The sequence below is a fragment of the Pagrus pagrus genome (assembly GCF_965226575.1).
Source record: "Pagrus pagrus genome assembly, chromosome: 12".
NCBI lineage: Eukaryota > Metazoa > Chordata > Actinopteri > Spariformes > Sparidae > Pagrus > Pagrus pagrus.
Window position 1 is genome coordinate 21,921,167 of NC_140196.1, and position 20,569 is coordinate 21,941,735.

Genomic DNA, 20,569 nt, shown 5'->3' on the forward strand with positions numbered 1-20,569 from the left:
AATCAACTTTTTAAAAATAATAAATCTTATTGAGAATTTCACATAAATACACTTTTTCATTGCTCCAGTAAAGATTGTGAGACATGAGGAAAGTCTCTGGTCCTTGTCTGACACAATCCTTCCCCTATAACTGTACCTTGATAGCAATTTCCAGACAAGTTAAGGTATGTTGAAATGCTGACAGAGTGAGCGCTCTTTCATTTCTTCTCCTTGGTCAGTCACCTGCAGTTGTTTACAATCAGCTCATGTTGCTCTTCATTTAGTATTTGCTGAATGGTACATCTGTCCAGCATTATTGAAAAGATTGAAAAGTCTTTTCTGATGTTGACTCACATATTCATTTTACTATGATTATATGCCAACTGACTATTGAAAGAGGCAGATAAATGTGCAAAGAAAAAGCTCATCTCAGAATGTTCACTTTTCAATTTTATTGAGGCAGTGAAAAAAAAAAAAAAAAACTCGATCGTGTTGACCCACAACTTGTATGGGGAACCTGTCCTGTTTATCTGTTAATGTTCATCTTCCACCAGACCATGCCACCTCAGCATCTGAAGCATCCTCTGATGCCAGCAAAAGAGGCCTGTTCGGCCGCAGTGTTCATTTGCCCCTCTCTGAGACTGATCACATGATGACATCAGCACTTTTTGAACTGGTGTGTGACCTCGTATATTCCCACCGACTCGTTGACTTTCTCGTCGTAGTCTGTCCAGTCCTGAAATTTATAAAACAAGGGTTTGTCAAGTTGCACGGATGAAAGTCATTTTCAGAAAACAGAATAAAAGACACAAATGAATGAAATCCAACAGTGCAGTTTCAAAGATTGACTTTGTTTCAAGTCAAATATTCTCCAAAAAGTGTAGACACTGTTGTACGTGAGGGACAGGTTATTCCCACTGTGTTTACTTTTTCTTGTAGGTTGACATCGTTAAACGGTGCTCCAGACTCTGCTCCCTGTGCAGCGAAGCCAGCCTGGTTTAAAAAAAACAAAAAACAGAGGAAATAGAGAACAGCCACAAGATATTATAATAATAATATTATCACATCATTCATGGATTTTGTGAACTGTCTGACTTAAGAGTAATATACTTTATTATTACTTATTATTAAGTATGTTGACTTAGTAGGGAGTACAGCTGCGTCTAATAACTTTAATTGTTTTCATTCAATTTAGGTTTGCCAGTTAGCTGTTCCAGTGTGGTTGGACAATCGTGATTGATCCGAAATGCATTGACTTTTCGGGCAAATCTTGCAGATTCCTGTATTTAATGTCCTCGTGCTTCTGTTTTTAAACTTTACATCACTTCATGGACTAGCAGATCCACAATACTATTTGGAAGCTTTTGATTCAGGATGCTGGTGCTCACTGATGCACGGTCATGGACATTTGAATGGAATAGAGCCATTGTTAATGTTATTAGTAACACCTGTGCCTTTTCTACAAATCAAAGTGTGTGCTGTGAGAAAGGCTCATGCTGCATGCACTGTAAAAGTCATTTCTGTTCTCAAAGATTCTCACTTGTGGTTGGAAGTCAACGGGCTCCAGACCTCGACACTCAAACTGCACCATTGTCTTGAAGCGTTCGCTGTCATCGGCCTTCAGCCCCACAAACAAACAAACACCCAGATTAGAGAGAGGGAAACACAGTGTTAATAGACAGAAAATGCAGCCGCGCTGACATAATGTTGTTCTATGTTAGAGTTTTTGATCAATCAAATCCAATTTTGGTATCGGTTGCTGATACTAGTAATACATTATTTAGATATGGGATTGATGTCACAGATTCACGTGTTAATGTAGAGTTCATAATCTGGTGTTTTTATGAATTATAAATATGTAATAATGCAATTTTAAGCCCATATCCAAAATGTTGAAGCACAAATTTATTGAACAATAAATGATTGTCTCCCAGAACTATATGGGCTGATAGGGCGCATTAAAACAGATCGGCGACGTGTCAAAGTGAAGGTACAGGATGTTTGCTTACATTATAAGGTGTGATTGTGTCTCCCAGGATATCTGAAAGATAAAACATGTCCATGTTATACGTCCACCTGAGTTTTCACCTTTAGAAAAATGAAGACGAAGTGAGTTAAATGGCATGTTAGCTCTTACCGATTGAATTTTCCCTGGCACAAAGTTTACATTTCTGCACCATGCTGGCACTGCCTCGTCCTCCTTTTAGTGGCACACTCTCCTGTGGAATCATCACAAATGCACATGGTGGATGTAGTGTGTGTGACAATGTGAGTAAAAACGTTTGCCCAACGGTATCAACAGAGATTGTTTATGTCCTTACCACTAGAGTTATATACTGCCATTTATCTGGGATCTCTCCACAGTTTCCACACTTCAGCTAAATGAAGGGAGAAAGATATGAGTTTTTTCTGCTAAACTTGTGGATCAGAGCATCAGTCTGTAAACAACACATACAGTACTCTACATGTACATGTGTTTTCTCATTTAGCTAATTGTCAAGTAGGGGGTAACATGACAACATTTACTTGAGCACGATTAGCTTTATTATGACCACAATGAACCACGAAGAGGAAAATGAGACGATGTAAAGAAGTGAGCTAGCATGCTAGCTTGACGGCCATCCTACCTTCAGAAACCAGCGGAAGTCGTCGCCCAATGGTCTCACATTGGTGACGTTCTCCAGAGTGGCTTTAAACTGGAGCCCAAATTTCTGTCATGCATACAACAAAAGGAGAGGTTAAAAAGCACCAGAAACTAGCAGAACTGCTTCAATGTTTACATCAGAAACGTGCTGCGGCGACACGTACCACCATCTTGACGCTTGCCCACTGACAGCTTTTGTGCTGCCTTCAGGTACTCCTCGTACATTTTGGCGTCTAGTTCATATAGGACAAGTTTTCTTTTCTTTTCTTTTTTCTGTTGAGTTAGCTAGATGACAAAGTAGTGTACAAATATATAAGCTGTGTCAGCTGTTTTGTTTTAGAAATGGAGCAGCACAGCTTCGTTTCGGTTAGTGTGTCGCTGGAATTATTATGGGGAAATGTGCGTCCTGTTTGCATTACACGTTTATAAAATGGTGACCTCACACACGTCATACTCGTCATACTGTCACAATCAAACGTAGCGTGGCGGCTATTTTTAGTTTTGTTTTTTTAGTTATTTTTTGTAATCAGGTTAATTACGTTCATGACAAGTGTTCACATGTCCGTCAGCATTTTAATGGAGCGTGTCTACAGTGGACAATTGCACCCTCTAGTGGACACAATGAAAACAACATGAATGACCTACTTATTGTTGACCAAAGTTAACATTGATTCACTGTGAGAAGCAGTCCCATGACGTGTATGTAAAGTAGGGCTACAACTAACCATATTTTTAATTATCAATTAATCTCCTTGAAAAAATCGATTTAAAAAAATGTGGAAAATGCTTGGTACAATTTCCCGGAGCCCAATGTGATGTCTTCAAATGCTTCTTTTGTCAAAAACCCCAAAGTTATTATCATAAATGATAAATGGAAGCAGTAAAACCTCACATTTAAGAAGCTGAAGCCAGCAAATGTTTGACAATTTTCTTGTAAAATAAATAAATAAATAAAATAAAACCTGAAATGATAAAAAATAGTTGGCAATTATTTTGGTTTTGATCGACTCATCAATGAATCGACTCATCATGCAGCTCTAATATAAAACTCAATCATGCCTATCATCAACTGACATTGTCTAAATAATCATACTCTTCAGACAAGGACAGAGCTTTATCATTTTATTGACCATTAAGCAATTGACGTCATTCAGTTAGAAATCATCCAATATCCAAAACCACTCCCACATCCATACGGTACAAATCTCATGGTACAAATCATTCAATCAATTGCACTATACACAACAAATACAGAACATGGAATACAAAATTGATTCAACAATTTTTTTTTTTATTATAACCTAGAGTTTGAATGGAAACTGGTTTCTAATGTGGTTACTTACTGTACACGTTAACCTGAGGCAACTTTGCAGAGGCATTGTGGTGGGTCTTGATGGTTAATAGCCACACACCTGGGAAAGCAGATATTGCTGTGGCATTGAACACGCTTCTTATGACATTTCAAGTCAAAATTATCAACCTGAGTATATACTTCATACGTTTATCTTGTTTAACATGGCTGACTGTCATGTGAATGCAAGCAAAACAATCTAAGTTAGGGTAAATAGGTAGATTATATATCCAAATTTGATTAAGCTTTTGATTTGTTAATTCCCGCTTAACAGGAATACTTGTATATATTTTGACTGGCAGAGGGTACAAGCATTCCATAAATGTAACATTACCCACAACACTAAACTGAGTTAATACAGTAAGCAGTTGAACCATCCAGCCTTTGGCTTCATTGGTCTGGTCGTCACATTATTCTGTGTGCGACAATCAGTACTAAAAAATCGTGTATTGTGTTACTGCTGCGGTAGACATACAGAATCAATGTGGTGGACACTTTGTGTAGTAAACAGACCTCTAGTGTAACACTTTACACTACATAATACAACAGGGGAACTTAAAAACACTGGAAAAAAAGGGAAACACCTCCAAGATTGTCAGAACAAATACAGAGTGCAATCCCGGTTTCTTCAACTCGCCTTCTAATCCACATCCTTCTAGTTTGGAACCCACCCCAAACATTTATCAAACCCCCTGGCCATTATGGGTTCAAGTTTTATCAGACATTAAAAAAAAAAAGTAAAAGGATTCCCCTCTTTTATTCATTAGCGGCATGAATTTCCATGGAGCAGCAGGGGACACATAAAAAACAAAATGCAGTCTGGGAGGAAAATGCATGGGGTCAATGTTAACCCATGGTCTCATCACAAGAATAACAAGAGTTTTTCTTTTACTCTCCTGACAAAAATCTAAATCTCAAGTTCAACAATTACAATGAAAGTAACTAATAACAAGAGTAGTCAGAATAATAATAAGAATAATAATAATAAAAGGCATTTCAATTCTTTTTGCATCTCTTTTCTCTCTTAAATACAGGGATGCCAACAGGCATTATTTACAGCGCACCCCCCACACCCCTCTCCGCCCTGTGAAGAGAGGTGTGATGAGGTCAATGAGGCCGGCTGCTGGACTCTGAGGTCCGCCGCTGACGTGGAGTGCTGTGGCCGTTAATGCAGCCATTGTGACGCTTGCTTAGGCCGCCGTTCAGAATGTCTTGGATGTGCTGTACTATCAAGTTGATGGCCACTGGAAGAAACAAGAGAAAGACGGTAAGAAAGCGTTCAAAACCAACATCGATTTAGCTTTTACCTCCAATAACATACCCAAAAGGATGCCTTTTAAAAATTGTATGAAAACAGAACCATGCTCTTTTTCCTCGTCAAAAAGACAAGCACTAAAACAGAGTGTTCAGACATAGGGTTAATAGAGGTGCTACATCAATGGACAATAAGAGACAATGTGTTTTGAACCATTAAAGCATGTAAAGCTTTTCTGGTAGATACCCAAAATAAGAATATGAACTCGAAAACTGGCATAATATAGGACCTTTAGATTCTTTATGATTGTCCTTACCCAGGTTATCTGCTCCTCGTGGAATAATCACATCTGCATACTTCTTTGTCTAGTAGGAATAAAGATAATGTTAATGCTCAAGCGACAATACTTTTCCTAGAATTAGATGTGTATTGATAATATATAGATCAATAAATAAAAAGAAAAATAAACAAAGATTTCAGTACTGTTAAAATCCAATTATTCAGGAATTGTAGCCAAGATATGAACAGAGTGGGACATTTCCCAGTTAAAAACAAAACTCAGCAGTGCCGCCCAGTGGACAAACAATGTACGACAACAGTTTCTTGATCACGTCAAATGTGTCAAAGGAAAGTCACTTACTGGTAAACAGAATTCCTCAAAGGCCGGTTTCACAAAAGTGATGTACTGGGTCAGCACCTGCTCCAGCTCTCTACCGCGGTCGCTGATGTCTCTTAGAACTGAAAGCAAACAAGACAGACGATATCAAATATGGGCCATTAACATAATATTAAAAAAAAATATCTAAACTCACAAGAGTATTCTGCAATTCATTCACTCCAGCAACAAATCCTTTTTTTTTTTGAGACTTTGGTTTAACAACTAGTCACATACTGAAGTTAGGTGGTGAAACGCTCTACAATTGTTACACCTATTGTGGTTGTCTGATCCATCCAACGCTTTCTACACACCTCGGCGTGAGAGCCGCGTGTCCGGATCTGTGTCAACGAACAGCTTCATCTGGAACAGGTCTCTGATTTCCTGCGAGTAGAACATGAGGATGCCCTCAAACAGGACCACATCGGCCGGATACACCGTGACAAACTCCTCTTTCCTGGAATAACACAAACAGACGAGTTTCCTCCTCTCAGCAAGTATATTTAGACACAGTGTGTGATTATACAATCAAGTTATAAATCAAATAAGAGGTTGTCATTGTAGATCAAATATCTATTTGCAGGAACACACAGCAGAAGGATGTGCACACCTGGAATGAGTGACAAAGTCATAAACTGGAATCTGGACCGTCTTTCCCTGCAGAATCTGTCGCAGCGTTTGCATGATGAGGTCATTGTCAAAGGCATCTGAAAACAAGAAAAGGCAAATGCTCAGTTGCAATCTTTAGGAGATGTCATGTCATTTAACCCTAGTTACACTAGCTTGGGGTTTGGCCATGGACACGTGGGACCCTACACTACACGTTTGGTAACACTGAATCCCTTTCGTGGAACAGGTGTTAGGTTCAGTCTCTGAGCCTTAGAGCAGCTGCCTCTAAGAAAGGCCTGCTGACGGTGGGGATTTTAAATCAGCCCAGAAAGGAAGCAGGAGCAAGAAGGGGGGGCAAAGTCTGGCTCCAAAAATGGAGTCAATGCTTCTGCCAAAAACACACTGGAAAAATTACCAACGTGGCAGCAAAGCATGCAGCCGAGTACATGCATGCGTTATATATTTTTATATTATTTTGGCAATTTGCTTGTTTGAGTTTGCTAGTTGTCGTCACCTAAGCCTCAATATTCAATCTGTGTAGCGCTAAAGCAGCATCAGCTCTGACCAATTCTAAGTGTCAGCTCGGATTGTGTGAAAAGGACTTTTAAGGCAACTGATATCAGTCATAAGGGTAACATGCATGTGGCTGCTGCAAGTCAAATAAGGTGTAGCTCCGCACATAGTACATGAGCTGTGCCACCAACTACTCAGTGTCTGCATACCTGGATGATCAAAGTTGAACTGGCCCTTCTGTGCCTTTGCCTTCTGCTCTGGAGTTAGCACCTTGTAGAAGCTGTCCTGGCTGAGGATCGCCACCTGCCGCTGGTGGTGATCGATCTTGTTCTGGCCCAGCAGCTCCATGATTTTCTCACATACCGACGACTGCGGAAACAGATGAGAATGCAGGACTGCGTCACTTGATGGGAAATGTGATGTTTGAGCTTAAACAGTCTATATAAATAGAGACAGAAATGGTGTTAGTTGTGCAAAGTACCACTGTTTCTGAAGGTTCACTTCAACTTAATGAGTGAAATGTTCCATCCTCCCACATGGAACAGAACTAATGCTGTTAACATCCTGTCAAACCTACAGTTGTATTTGTGTCAGGAAATGAGGTGGGGTGGATAATTTCCCCACACTGTATGAGTCAGCTAACCCTGCCATAGGTGAACTGCGTGGTGGCCCAACACATTTGTCCCCACTGACCTTCCAAACTAAATGAATCTCATACCCCAATGCTGACTGGGCATTCTCCAGCTACCCGAGGCTGTCGCCTTTGTGTGCATATAACTGCACTGCAATGAATTTGGACGCCCCCACTCAGGAGCTGGGAAGTTGCGCCAATGCACTCGAATGCAACAATTCCTGACAAAGGGGCCTGACCTTTGAACCCATCAAAAGATCCACTGACATTAAAGAGACAATCTACCGCATCATCTGATTCAGTCTTTTGACCGATAATCTATTGTTTTGGTTATTCAGCCGCTTCATTTTTTAGTTGTTTTTTTAGTTGACATTCATCTAGTTATTCTGCAAAATTAGTCCATGATTGAAAATTATCATTGATAGGTTAATGAATGCTGAAGTTTAATAACATCCTTGTCTTCATTACTAAAAAAAAGCATATCTCTAATTTTAATTAAGCACTATCAGTGGAGCCAATGAAAATACAAAACAATCTGCTGCATTAATCGCTGCTGCGTTCAAATGAGGAGTCTGAAGTGACTCGGTCCAATCCATGAGCAGCCTGCTTACTAATTAAAACTCGTGTAGTCTGGCGTCAGACACTTCCTGCGGTCCCTTGTGAGGACTTCTCCGGAAGCAAAACACTTGCTCCGTGCCAGTGTGCGGATATCTGGGGCAAACTGTGACGAACAAAAGTGAAGACGTGCGAATTTGTAATGCAACTACACCGCACAGGAAACAGTCACCACAAGGCGAGGTACCGACAATAAATAACATAATGCGATATACCGAAGCTAAAAAATACATAATAACATTGGCGGGGAGCTTTTTCGCTCAACTCGCGGATCCGGATAAAACGAGGTGCAATTTCTGCCACCACCCGCAAAATACAGTCCGCTCATAACAAAGAAATCCAATGGCGTCTTTAAAAATAACGACGTGTCTTTCACATGGACGTGGAGGTCAGCGCTACCCACGCAGCCGCAGGAGTTAAACACATCGGGGAGGCTGCATTTACTAGCTCGGGTAAAGTTTAAGATGATCTCGGTTAGTGTTACAGTTCATTAATCCGCCTGGTCAAACCATGATTAACTTTATTTCATTAATCAGTATCCGTGTAGAACAAAGGGACGTGGGCGCGATGGCTTTCGGAGAAACCGTCCTCTCTGCCGTTTCCCGCTGGCGCCCGTTATGTCTGTTATCATTCATTATGTTAGACCAACATCTAGGTTAACGTTATCCAACGTTTGCCGTTGCCCCAGATAACCCCATGTGGAAAAAACATAACCTAACGCTACACAACAGTCCATTAGTCTTATTAATACAATGTTTCAATGTTATAAATATATTCTGTTCAGGAAATTGAAAAGTAGTTCACATTGTTTACAAACAGAGGAGTTAAGTGAAGGTAACACCAGCCAGCTATTGTCTAGCGCAACCGGCACTGCTAGCATGTGATGGAATTTAGCTAGGCGGCTAAGTAAGCTAGCGCCACTGATCTCCACGTACTCTGAAGAAGGCAGTGGGTCCTGCTAGCGACCGCCATCCCGTACGAAAGGGGGAAATGTAATTTAACACACAATAAGCCCAAAACAGGCGACTGACAAGCATGCTAAGCTAAACCGGTGCTAGCGAAGAGCTGGGTGGCTAAACAGATGATAGAGCTGTCAATCAACGCTGCGTCGCAGAAGCCACGCGGTCACTGAGAACCCGGCTGCCGACTGACCCCATTTCGTGAATTAGGCCAAAATCTGAGCATGACAGATCGCGAAACCTGTCAAATTAGGTAGCGAGGGTGCCAACCTTTCCGCTGGCGGTGCCCCCGGAGACACCGATGAGGAAGGGTTGTCGAATAATGTCGGTATTCTCGTCACGGTCCCTCAGGTGCGTTTCACTGTCCCCGGCCATTCTTGTAGTGTGCCGTCTGCTCTGCTGTGCTGGAAGATCATTGTGGCGAAGCTCCTCCCACAACACCGACGTCAGTGCTATACACTCGCATTTTTATTTACATTAATTTAATTTCATGTATTATTCAACATAGTGTAATTGTGACACCTTGTATTTGATTAAATTTGTCATTTGTAAATATTATCTTTTTTTGTTTTTGACAGTGAAAATAACCAATCGGCTGATACGTTCAGGTGACCTCAGCAACGGTCGAACATTGCATGCTCCGCCTCCTCGTTGAGACTCAGCGACATAGATGTAACGTAAACCAAACATTACATTAACTCTTTTTAGATTTATAACCTAAAAAAAACTTTAGAAAGTGTGAAGAATCCTGTACGTAAGTTTGCAAAAACTTAAATACATTTGTAAAACTCCACAGATGACAAGACGAGGAAAAAGTAGGTGGTGTTTTGAACACTACACACAGTGTAGCTAACTAGTTAGTTTGGGGGGACCCCTTTTAGGTCTTCTTATGTCGGTTTTGCTGCTATGAAGCGACAGCATTGCCTTGGATCTGACCTGTAGTATGTGTGTCTTGCAGTTATCGGCTAAACTCCGAGCAACAGAGCAAATTTGAGCATGCTGCAGAGACTCGCTGCGTACCTGCGACGGCCCGCCGCTGCTCCTCTCGTGGCCTCAGTACGATGCGTGTCCTCGGGCTCAGTGGACATCACGGCCCCGCTGAACTTCTGGGCTGGGAAGAGACGGACCAGCCGAGAGAAACGCGACACGGAAAGTGTTTACGAGCCTGCAACGGGTAAGACACACATTTCTTTGATATTATAAAAAGCTGTTTGTCTTTTATACATTATTGACACTCGTGTTTCCTAACTGGACTTTGGTCACTGTGTTAAGGTGTCTGTCTGGTGGTTTCAGGCTTGGGAGCAACATTATCAGGCATTTGGGGTTATGACTTCCTACTTTCCACATAACGCATGTCCTACATTTGACATTTACTTACCCAGGACAGTCAACTTTGCACACATGCTGTTTTTCAGACACACGCCTGTACATGCTGACCCATATATAGTGTGTCAATTAAGTCACACTGGCCTCTTCCCTTGTGCAACCACTTTCATGTCCCCTGAGCAGCTCCAGTTGAGCAGAACCAAGTCAAACGACCATGACCTGACTATCATAGCATTCCTTGGCAGTCTGCACAGTGTATGGCTTTCAGTCATATTGATTTTAAGAAACACAACATTTAAACACAGACATATTAATTCCATTTGAGCTAGCACACAACCTGCGTACAGTCAACTCTTCAGGCACAATGATGCTTCTTATCTTATGACTAATGACATTATCAAAGAAACCTTCAACACCACAGTGTAAATGCCACCTTGAATTAAGTGTGCTGCGGCCGGATGTATATTTAACCAGTACTAAGTAAACAAAAAGCAAAGTGAGACATCCTTGCCGAATAGAAATTGTGTCACTGTTTGTTTTCTGTATTTAAGCTGTGTATTTATCTGTTGTAACCACCATATATTTTACTTTTCAGGGCGAGTCCTGTGTCATTTGGAGCCATGCGGGGCTGTGGAGGTCAATCAGGCTGTGGAGGCTGCAAAGTCGGCCTTTGGCATTTGGAGCAAAATGTCTGGGATGGAGAGGGCGAGGATCATGATAGAAGCTGCCCATATCATTGAGGTGTCTTTTTTTTTTTTGTCATGTTTTTTTTTTGTTCGTTTGCACGCCCCACCTGAAAACATGTAAACAGGAATTGTTGCATCTCTTTACCTGAATCTTTTCCCTCATGATTACCATACATTTCATCATAAACCCCAAAAGGGGATAATAGCTTCTACCTAAAATCATTTTACTGACAGTTCACCCCTAAATCAAAAATATACATTTCTCCTCTTAAGGCTCATTAATGGTCAATGTTAGATGGGTAAACAGATGCGGACAGAACCCTTTAACCATAATCTGCATTCATTTCATCCATATTTGTGCACGTTTTCTTAAAGCTTGTGGATGCAGGTAAAATGGAGCAGTACCAATGGAAATTATGGGGAGCAGTGTGGCCAATCATCCAAGTGAGACGACCATAGGACACGACAAAATTTTAACTGACATATTGCTTAACATCCATGCCATTGTAAAAGACTCATGGAAGTACTCTATGTTGGTATTTACTTTTATATTGGCATATCCTTTACCTGTTAGTGCTGTTAATCCATCTAAATTGTCTTTGAGTAAGTCTTCGAGTTTTGGAGATATCTGCCATAGAGATGTCGGACTTGGACCAGACCAGATGGCATTCAGCTTGAAAAATACATTTCAAAAACTCAGCAGTGTCTCTTTCCAGAGATCATGACCTGGTTATTCAAGAAAGTCAGCAGACCTTGTTGTGTGCTTTCTACTGAATTCCACCAGCCAACCGTATCACTGCACAGAAGGATGCCTGCAGCATGTCGTTTAACAATTATGAACAAAATGTATTATACTTACCCTGGCTTTCATCCACAGAGCAGGAGAGAGGAGATAGCCGAAATGGAAGTGGTCAACAATGGGAAGTCCATCACAGAGGCCCGTCTGGATGTGGACTCTGCCAGACTGTGTATAGAGTACTATGCAGGGATGGCCAGCACTCTGGCAGGTTGGTACGATGCAGCTCTCACTCATTAGTTACAAGAGGTGCCATGATGATATTCCATGTTTCTAATGTCAGGTACCAGTGACCCAGTATTTACAATTCTAAAGCCTTCTATATCGATGTTGGAAAGTATAGCCAAAAAAACTGGTAGTGGCCGGTAGAAATGTTCATCAATCAGACCTCGATTTCCCTCATATGTGTTGGTAAAAGAAAAGACTTTAGGTAAACGTGATGACATGCATTATTTAGATTTACTTTGAAACCTTTGCTTACCTTGTTTATACTTCTGCCTTTCCTTTGTCAAGGCCAGCATGTCCAGCTGCCTGGAGGGTCCTTTGCCTACACCCGCAGGGAGCCTCTGGGAGTCTGTGTCGGCATCGGTGCTTGGAATTATCCTTTTCAGATAGCGGCCTGGAAATCAGCTCCAGCCTTGGCCTGCGGTATGGGATATCTCTAAAGTTGTCAAGACACAAGTTATTACCTTTATTACACCTGAATTATTTTCTCTTAAGGTAGGTTATTCTTTTGGCTTGTTTACTTGTTATCGAGCTGAAAATCTCAAAAACTGCCTTAAATAATTCTGTGACATTCGCTGAGAAGTTAGTCAGTGGGCCAAAGAAATACTTACAGATTTTAGGTTTGGCTTACCCCACAGTGCAACAATTTATAAAGCACTACAAATTGCAATCAGTCTTTCCCAAATTTGGTTCATGTTATATTGGATGAATCTGAAATTTTTTTCATTTTTCTTTCATTTTTGTGTGATTGGTTGTCAAGTTCTTGTAGTTTGGCTTATTTGACAAACTGCCACAACTCTGAAACATATTGTGCGATTTAAACGACAGGTATACACAGTGTTAATGGCACTTCACCTATAGATTGCACTACAGCAGCATAATGAATTTAAATGGTTTGTCTCAGTGGTCATGAGTCAGCATCTTCACACAAAGCCTCATTTTTTGATGCTCCAACATTCATTATTTAGGTATTGTCCCAAAATCACAGCCAGTGTCTATGTCTATCACTTAATAAAGAAGTCTAGCTTATTTGCATAATTATAGTCGCTGAGTGGTTTTGAGTTAATTAAATGAGTCAAGTCTCACTTGTTTTTCTCTTGTGTCTGTCATCTAAAATAGGTAACTCTATGGTGTTCAAGCCGTCACCAGTGACGCCGGTGACGGCGGTCCTGCTGGCAGAGCTGTACACCAAGGCTGGAGCTCCAGAGGGGCTGTTCAACGTGGTGCAGGGCGGCCAGGAGACCGGCAGCTTACTCTGCCACCACCCGGACGTCGCTAAGGTCTCCTTCACTGGGAGTGTGCCCACAGGCAAGAAGGTGGGAACTAAAAATTCTTAACACTGGGTCAACTTTTCTCCGTTTTCAGCTCAATCGTTAAACACTGTGGTACATACCTCTCGATTTAGGATTTGAAGAGTTAGTGTTAATGATGTCGAGGTGTGTCTTTTCCATTGATGGATATTCTTCCATGTGACTTTAACACAGATTATGGAGATGGCATCCAAGGGGGTGAAGCCTGTAACTCTGGAGCTCGGGGGAAAATCTCCTCTGCTCATCTTCCAGGACTGCGATGTGGAGAACGCTGTGAGGGGAGCTCTCATGGCAAACTTCCTCTCTCAAGGCCAGGTAGATGAGTGTTCTGCTTTTACAATTTCAGCTTGTGTTTGACTCATTTGATTGGATTGATTAAATGTGTCACAGGTCTGTAGCAATGCTACAAGGGTGTTTGTCCAGAGGGATATTCTGCCCGAGTTTGTGGAGGAGGTGGTGAGGAGGACCCAGGCGATTGAAATAGGAGACCCACTATTGGAGAGCACTCGAATGGGGGCATTGGTCAGCCGACCACACCTGGAAAAAGTCCTCTCCTTTGTTGATCAGGCAAAGAAAGAGGTAAAACTTGCTATAATTAATTATTTTGCTTTGCCAAATCAGTGTAAACAGGCTGTGTGTTTTAAGCTAAATTCAGAGCTTCATGTAAATTGTGTTTTTTTCTAGGGAGCTACAGTGTTGTGTGGAGGTGAACCTTTTATCCCATCAGATCCTAAACTCAGAGGTGGATACTACATGACTCCATGTGTACTGGGTAAGACTTACATGCATTCCTCCATTGACACAGTGCATTCAGAAGACATATAACTTTATTTTTACTCTTTGAAGTGTTGCAGACTATATTACTATTTTCCATAATCAAAAGGTGACTGTAGGGTTACTCCAGTGTTTCCACATTCTTGTCCTTTCTTTTTCCCTCATATAGGCAACTGCACAGATGAGATGACCTGTGTGAAGGAGGAGATCTTTGGTCCTGTCATGTCTGTGTTGTCTTTTGAATCAGAGGAGGAGGTACTACAGAGAGCCAACGACAGCACCCTGGGTCTGGCTGCAGGAGTTTTCACCAGGTAGGTTTGTGTTAAGGCATCTAGGGCCACTGCACAGGCTAATAAATGAGATTGTTAACTATGATTGTCTTAAACCTTTCTGAAAAATCTAGATTCAAGTTGAACACAACAGACGATTGCAGAATGTCCTTAACACTTGAAAAAAAACACGAATAAAGGAAGGATTTTTTTAACATTTAGTTTCGTGTCTGTAGTGATGTGAAGCGAGCCCATCGTGTGGTTGAGCACCTCAAGGCTGGTTCCTGTTTCATCAACAACTATAACATCACTCCTGTGGAGGTGCCGTTTGGAGGCTTCAAAATGTCAGGTACAGTCTGGTTAATACACAGACCAGGAGCCAAACATCACTTGCCATGTTAAATGAATGACTCATGTCTGATTGCACTCAATATGTCAAAAAGAAATATTTTGAAATTGTACCCTCCTGCAGAGTCTATTACAGCACCATCACTAGACGACCATATGATAACTTTGGAGAGTGCTTCCTTACTTAAAAAATAGCTTCAGTACTCTCCAGTCACAGTAGTAGAAGTGGAAGTAAACGTTTGATCTTTACATTCATCAGGTATAGGACGGGAGAATGGCCAGGTGACGATAGAATACTACTCCCAGCTGAAGACTGTGTTTGTGGAGATGGGAGATGTGGACAGCTTATTCTAAGACCCAAACATCAAGAGGATGATGGAGCTGTAACATTGATCCAGAGACTGAAATGGATGTTCTGGTCAAGAACACTTCCATCACTCAGGGACAGAACATGAAATACTTAAAGTGCTTAAAGTGAAGGAACCTCAAGTCTGCCCCGAAAATGAGCCATGATTTTTCATTATTTTCTGAATGTGAGGTAAATGTAACACAGAGGCAATCTGAAACAAATGGCTGAGGGTCAACTCTAAGACTGTTATGATTTACTGAACCTTGATTGATTTCAGCCACTATAGCATCGATACAATATGATTTGCACTGTGTTTTCTTGCTTAATATATTAGTCATCCATGTACAGAATAACATTTTTACAGTGTTGTTTACAAGTCAAGCTTTATTTCTTCAACAATACATATCAGTATATTTTTATATACCTAATAATGAAGCACTTTGAACATTGTATTGATTTAATTAATTAGATTTTACACTTCATGTAGACTTTTTGAACAATATTGTCAAAATTCGAACTGTGACGGTATCATCCTGCCTTGTGGGGAGAGATGATTATGTAGGCAAACACATTTGCTTATAATATCAGTAGTTACATAACATTAAACAGTGCTGAACATTGTAATAAAATGAAGACGTAGTTCATGTTTGTGTTTACATTGCTGACAGAGCATTTGTTTTGTGTGTTGTTGTGGCTAAGTTCTTCTTTTTTTCCTTGACAGTTTTCTGGCAGCTGCATTTCTCTTAAAAAGACAAAAAGATAATAACTTGTCAAGTTTGCATCATGACAATTCATAAGAAACTCTAATATATATTATATATATTTTATCTTTCTATAATCTGCACACTCAGATGTAATCATGCCTCTAGCACAACTGTACCTTTGCCAAGGGTCTTGTAGGTTTCTTGAACTGTGCAGACTCTGTTTAAAGGAAAGACAACAGTGTAAACCCTTTGATGCATTTTAGTACAGTTTTGTTAACAGAAGCAACACAGACTTACCATCTTCAGAAGGTAGATCCTCTTCGTCCAAGATTTTCTTACGAGGATCCTGTAACCACGTGTATATAGACGGTTAATAAACTGGCAGCAACTTGCAGCACATTAAAAGAACAACAGATACAAATCACCTTCTGGACCTACCTTGATCATTTTCCTCTCTGGAGAACTTCTCTGAGAAACCTGCTTGGTCTCCCTCAGGTGGTTCCCCTCTTGAAGCTTCTCCAGCCGGCCTTGTTCTGCCGACACACGCACTCTCAATGTGTGGAAGGCCGTCTGCACCTCGCCCACCTTGAAGTGCACAGCGATGCCTTCAAACCAGAGGCTGTCAGATTCGCCCTCCTTGAAGCCTGGTGGCTGGTAGTCAGCAGGGGTGACTTTGAAAGGAGAGCAGGTGGAGATGTTTACTCTCTGCAACCCAAGAAATTAACACTCTTACCGATTCTCATTTAGTTCAGCTGAGACATGAATGTGTCTTACTGTCATCGTAGTAGTAGAGCTTCATGGTGAGGCAGACGTTGTTGGGGAGGGTGTCCAGGTTCTGCATGAGTAGGAAGAGCTTTCTGATGAGCAGCACTGAGGCTCTCTTGGTGTCCTCCAGTGTCAGCTGCACCTCCACATCATTGTTCCTGTGTTTTCACAGAGGTTATATAATCACATGTGAAGACCCAATCCAAAACTATGATGCAAGAATAGAGTCTACCCAAACCTGAGTATGCCCATCTCCGGTCCCTTCTCTGTGTATTTGAATTTGAACTGGTATGACTCAATGATGCACTGCAAAATGAGGAAAAGACATGTAAATGTTTATTTTTTTATTGTTGATCCGACTTCACATTGGGATTATGAGTTTCTCAAAAGCATGTTTCTGTTCATAATCTAAACACATAATGGCCGCGTTTCCCAGATTCGATCGTTCTTAAGGACTTAAGAAGGCTCTTAAGAAGGGTTCGGCTAAGAAGGAGCGCTAAGATGCGGGTGTTTCCCAGATGCGTTCTTAACTGCCTTCTTAGGAGAACCTTAAGATCAAGCCAAAGAAGCTTCTGAAGAAGCTCTTAGTGGGAGCTGTCCACCGCGGTGCTGCTGTGCTGAATCAATCGATGCCAAGCAGATCGATCACCCACCTCTTTATCAGCGCATAAGTGCGTGTGTGTGTGCGCGCGCTGTCAGACCGGGCTGTCCAGGCAAAGAGATCCAACGGCCGTTGGATCTCCGCACGGGGCAGCCGGTACTTTGCCTGGACAGCCCGGTCTGACAGCACGTCCAGAGGGGAGAAGTGCTGACGCACGTATGCATTTATGTAAACCGTCTGGCTTCGCGCACGGCGACGCTGTTGGTTCGCAGCGAGAATGTGCTGTATTGCAGCCGTGGTTTCTCACACGCGCGGACTTTGGCAACGCAGAGTAGCAGGTGAAGCCCCTCTGGATGAGGTTCAGCTGAGTTTCATACATCTGTTCCCTTGATATCTGTGAAATGCCACAGGGTTGTTGTTTTTTTTATGTGTAGTACTATAAACTCATATATGCAGATGTTGCGGAAAAGTTAAACGTGTAATTCAATAAAAAGGTTTTTTTTCATCTACCATTTTCTTATTTTTTTTTTCTTGCGCCAGTGGTCCGCAGCTATGAGCGCATTTCAACACTGAGCATTGTTTTATTATTTCGCAAAGTGGAGGATATAAATTTCCCTGACGCGGCTTGATCACTGAGCATTTGGTCGCTAAGAAGGCTGTTAAGAGTGGGTCAGCTCGATCTTACATTTCCTTCTTAGTGAAAGATCTTCTTAAGCTAAGAGCGACTCTGGGAAACGCATCCTTCTTTCACAGCGTTCTTAAGAGCGCTCCTAAGAAGATCTTAGCACTTAAGAGCTTCTTAACGAATCTGGGAAACGCGGCCAATGTCAGTATTTCAAGAGAGAACTTACATTAGGTTGATCCGGATTGGTGTACACCTAGATTGCAATAAAACGTTTTTACAGTTACAGTTGGCAGCTTCTCCTATGTAAGCAATGTGTTAGCTATTAATGTTGCTGTACTGACTATTTACTCACCCCAATGAAAACAATCTGGAGCTGTTGAGAGGACAACACTGAACATTATTGAAAGTAGTGGCAGTATCTATTGATCAAAATGGCAGAGCAGATGAAACATTACAAATTCAAAGTGTCCATGAATGCATTAACTTACATACTGCTTCTCTAATGCATCGAAGCAGCCCATCATCCTGGAACACAAAAGATTGAACAGGATGAAAACATCCATTAGGATAGGAAATTATACCTTCAAGTCACCTAGTGGTGATTATCACTGAAGATGTTGTATTTTAAAAATGGGTCTTCTGGTGTTAAGTACTACTGTATTGTCTTGCAGGAATACCATAATTACCATTTCACAACTTTACTGGCTCCAGAGGTGTTGCAGTCTTCACGTAAAACTTTGATGCACAAATCTGATGAAACATATGACACGTCATGAAAAAAACAGCATTTTACTTCATTGATAGAGTAATGATTCCCACCATGTGGGCTTAGTGACCAGTGTCACAAATAGGAACATTTTTAAATACAATTTGTGTAAACCTGCCAACCCATTTTGGGAAATAGTAATAGAATATATAGGGTCCAAGTTGGGTTTGATAGTACCTGTATTGCCAAGTCCATGCCTATTGGGAACCAAACAGATTTGCCCGTATATCTAAATATGATTCTGGGGTGATAAAGGCAGGACACAACTGCCCAAATAATCCTCAAATTGTGTAATAAACATCCTCTCCAGATGTCACAACACGTGTTAGCTAGTGTCAATGATGAAGAACTTCAGATGGTTGCACTTTTTTGCTCATAGCATTGGTGGCACACTGAAATGATATAGTTATATTGCTTCAGTTGTTAAATGTTTATTTTGGTTGTTCTGTGCTGTATGAACATGTACCATGGGGCTTTGGATATCCTTTATCTAAAGGTAAAAGTATTGTCCGTTTGTGTACAATATAATTAACTAAATAAAACCTTTAAATCAAATAAACGATAACCACCATAAGCTCCCCAAATTGTGTGTCTTTTGAATGTGTTTTCTGGGACTACTTTCTGTGTTTGCATAGTCTTAAAAGTATATATTTTTTCCTGTTTAGCTGGAATAACTATGTAGAGAAACTTTCAAAAACACTGGCTATTGTAATGAAAACAAGCTTTTACACAGCATTAGGTATTTTCCCATTAAGAGGCTTATGCAGGAATTTCCCTGGTATCCCTTCACTCTTTGGCTATCTGTGCATGTGTGTTTACCTTCCAGATATCTGGATCTGTAGGCATTCTCCGGAAAAATCCCTCGGAGGTATGTGATGGAGGAGATTGCCACAGCCATCATCCTCTTGACGAACACAAGGGACTCCTGCTCGGTTTTCAACTCATTCAGGAATAACCCTGTCCACTTTGAGACACATAAACAAAGACGTCGTATACAGGGGAGAAACATCTTGTTAAGCTAATTGGTGGCCACACGATGTCGCAGTTCGTCAAGTGTCTTTCAGGGCAAACTTCAAAATATCAAGTTCAACATTTAGCCACTGATAAACCAAATGCTGAACATATAATCGTTGACTGGTGTGTTGTGTGGTCAAACCTCAGCAGTTTCCTCCTTGCTCTTCCTGACGCACATCTTCCCAGCTGCCATGTTCTGCTGCTCTGTTGCTGAGGTTTAGCTAGCAAGGAAACGAGTATGCTAACGATTAATTAACCTAGTTACCTAACAAGATAAATACATATTAATAATCAGTCTCGGATAATAAAGCAGACGCTGAATTAATCAACTTTAGTCACCTTTCCTCCCAGAATTATTCTAATAAGTTACTCAGTTGAGCCTTTCTCAGCCCCTCACAGGTCAGGCTGAGGTCAAACACTATAAATGAGTCAAACATTAGCTAGGAGATCATAACTTCTGTTTCCCGCCGAAAATAGCTACGTCCTGACGTCGTACTGGTTATTAGCTAGCTACCAAAACAGCTTTGTCATTTCAATTGACTGGAATGAGTAGGAGCAGACATTAAATGACATTTACCTAATTAACCTTCAATGAAATAAGCAATGGGATTTAATTAATAATACACTAATATTACTTGCTGATAAATTCAAGTCCAGTGCATTAAAACACATCTGTAATTAATGATATTAATTCAAATTAGGTGTGCCAGTTACAGTGCACAATACAGGGCTCTGACACTGGGATAAAATGGGGTTTAGTTCTACAGGCAAAAATTAAAGGTCCAGTCAACTCACACAGG

At 41.1% G+C, this 20,569-nt stretch overlaps 4 protein-coding genes across 9 annotated transcripts; 1 reads left to right on the forward strand and 3 right to left on the reverse strand.

Annotated features, from left to right (window-relative positions):
* Positions 1–411: 411 nt before the first annotated feature.
* czib (CXXC motif containing zinc binding protein) lies at positions 412–2,887 on the reverse strand. The gene is made up of 8 exons (XM_084368995.1): positions 2,788–2,887; positions 2,607–2,690; positions 2,301–2,357; positions 2,117–2,198; positions 1,989–2,020; positions 1,520–1,597; positions 907–972; positions 412–715 (listed from the first exon to the last, which is right to left on the reverse strand). The coding sequence occupies exons 1-8, from the start codon at positions 2,791–2,793 to the stop codon at positions 638–640; spliced, it is 483 nt and encodes a 160-aa protein (XP_084225121.1). The 5' UTR covers positions 2,794–2,887; the 3' UTR covers positions 412–637.
* A 1,825-nt stretch (positions 2,888–4,712) lies between these two features.
* uck2b (uridine-cytidine kinase 2b) lies at positions 4,713–9,620 on the reverse strand. The gene is made up of 7 exons (XM_084369458.1): positions 9,482–9,620; positions 7,216–7,375; positions 6,495–6,591; positions 6,199–6,341; positions 5,870–5,967; positions 5,546–5,594; positions 4,713–5,218 (listed from the first exon to the last, which is right to left on the reverse strand). Exons 1-7 carry the CDS (start codon positions 9,584–9,586, stop codon positions 5,082–5,084), a joined length of 789 nt encoding a protein of 262 aa, XP_084225584.1. The 5' UTR covers positions 9,587–9,620; the 3' UTR covers positions 4,713–5,081.
* On the forward strand, positions 7,397–15,938 carry aldh9a1b (aldehyde dehydrogenase 9 family, member A1b). Of its 6 annotated transcripts, none has more exons than XM_084369454.1 (13): positions 9,584–9,656; positions 9,790–9,819; positions 10,170–10,385; positions 11,133–11,278; positions 12,101–12,230; positions 12,533–12,667; positions 13,364–13,560; positions 13,729–13,869; positions 13,945–14,133; positions 14,239–14,326; positions 14,498–14,639; positions 14,834–14,946; positions 15,205–15,938. In XM_084369454.1, the coding sequence occupies exons 3-13, from the start codon at positions 10,208–10,210 to the stop codon at positions 15,297–15,299; spliced, it is 1,554 nt and encodes a 517-aa protein (XP_084225580.1). In that variant the 5' UTR covers positions 9,584–9,656; positions 9,790–9,819; positions 10,170–10,207; the 3' UTR covers positions 15,300–15,938. The 6 variants fall into 6 exon arrangements, with proteins under 6 accessions (XP_084225579.1, XP_084225581.1, XP_084225580.1 ...); XM_084369452.1 differs by having other exon boundaries at positions 9,585–9,656; positions 9,790–9,883; XM_084369453.1 differs by lacking the exons at positions 9,584–9,656; positions 9,790–9,819 and adding an exon at positions 7,397–8,435.
* zte38 (zebrafish testis-expressed 38) lies at positions 15,661–20,235 on the reverse strand. Its single transcript, XM_084369457.1, has 13 exons — positions 20,109–20,235; positions 19,912–19,990; positions 19,575–19,719; positions 18,676–18,739; positions 18,478–18,514; positions 18,342–18,362; positions 18,216–18,242; positions 17,002–17,069; positions 16,773–16,921; positions 16,437–16,669; positions 16,296–16,344; positions 16,175–16,215; positions 15,661–16,036 (listed from the first exon to the last, which is right to left on the reverse strand). The coding sequence occupies exons 2-13, from the start codon at positions 19,960–19,962 to the stop codon at positions 15,989–15,991; spliced, it is 933 nt and encodes a 310-aa protein (XP_084225583.1). The 5' UTR covers positions 19,963–19,990; positions 20,109–20,235; the 3' UTR covers positions 15,661–15,988.
* Positions 20,236–20,569: the final 334 nt, after the last annotated feature.

What these genes read in the sequence shown, in the direction of transcription:
- czib (XM_084368995.1), bottom strand. An exon ending in ACACAATCACACCTTATAAT is followed by an intron (nt 1,598 to 1,988) that starts GTAAGCAAACAT and finishes GTGGGGCTGAAG; the next exon opens with GCCGATGACAGCGAACGCTT. An exon ending in ATGTCAACCTACAAGAAAAA is followed by an intron (nt 716 to 906) that starts GTAAACACAGTG and finishes TATAAATTTCAG; the next exon opens with GACTGGACAGACTACGACGA.
- uck2b (XM_084369458.1), bottom strand. Translation starts at nt 9,586, where the DNA reads ATGGCCGGGGACAGTGAAACGCACCTGAGGGACCGTGACGAGAATACC. An exon ending in GACTTTGTCACTCATTCCAG is followed by an intron (nt 6,342 to 6,494) that starts GTGTGCACATCC and finishes GTGTTATTCCAG; the next exon opens with GAAAGAGGAGTTTGTCACGG. An exon ending in ACGAGGAGCAGATAACCTGG is followed by an intron (nt 5,219 to 5,545) that starts GTAAGGACAATC and finishes TGTTTCTTCCAG; the next exon opens with TGGCCATCAACTTGATAGTA.
- aldh9a1b (XM_084369453.1), top strand. Translation starts at nt 10,208, where the DNA reads ATGCTGCAGAGACTCGCTGCGTACCTGCGACGGCCCGCCGCTGCTCCT. An exon ending in TGTTTACGAGCCTGCAACGG is followed by an intron (nt 10,386 to 11,132) that starts GTAAGACACACA and finishes TTTACTTTTCAG; the next exon opens with GGCGAGTCCTGTGTCATTTG. An exon ending in TGGAGGCTTCAAAATGTCAG is followed by an intron (nt 14,947 to 15,204) that starts GTACAGTCTGGT and finishes TACATTCATCAG; the next exon opens with GTATAGGACGGGAGAATGGC.
- zte38 (XM_084369457.1), bottom strand. Translation starts at nt 19,962, where the DNA reads ATGGCAGCTGGGAAGATGTGCGTCAGGAAGAGCAAGGAGGAAACTGCT. An exon ending in CCAATCCGGATCAACCTAAT is followed by an intron (nt 17,070 to 18,215) that starts GTAAGTTCTCTC and finishes CTCATTTTGCAG; the next exon opens with TGCATCATTGAGTCATACCA. An exon ending in GCTCTACTACTACGATGACA is followed by an intron (nt 16,670 to 16,772) that starts GTAAGACACATT and finishes CTCCTTTCAAAG; the next exon opens with TCACCCCTGCTGACTACCAG.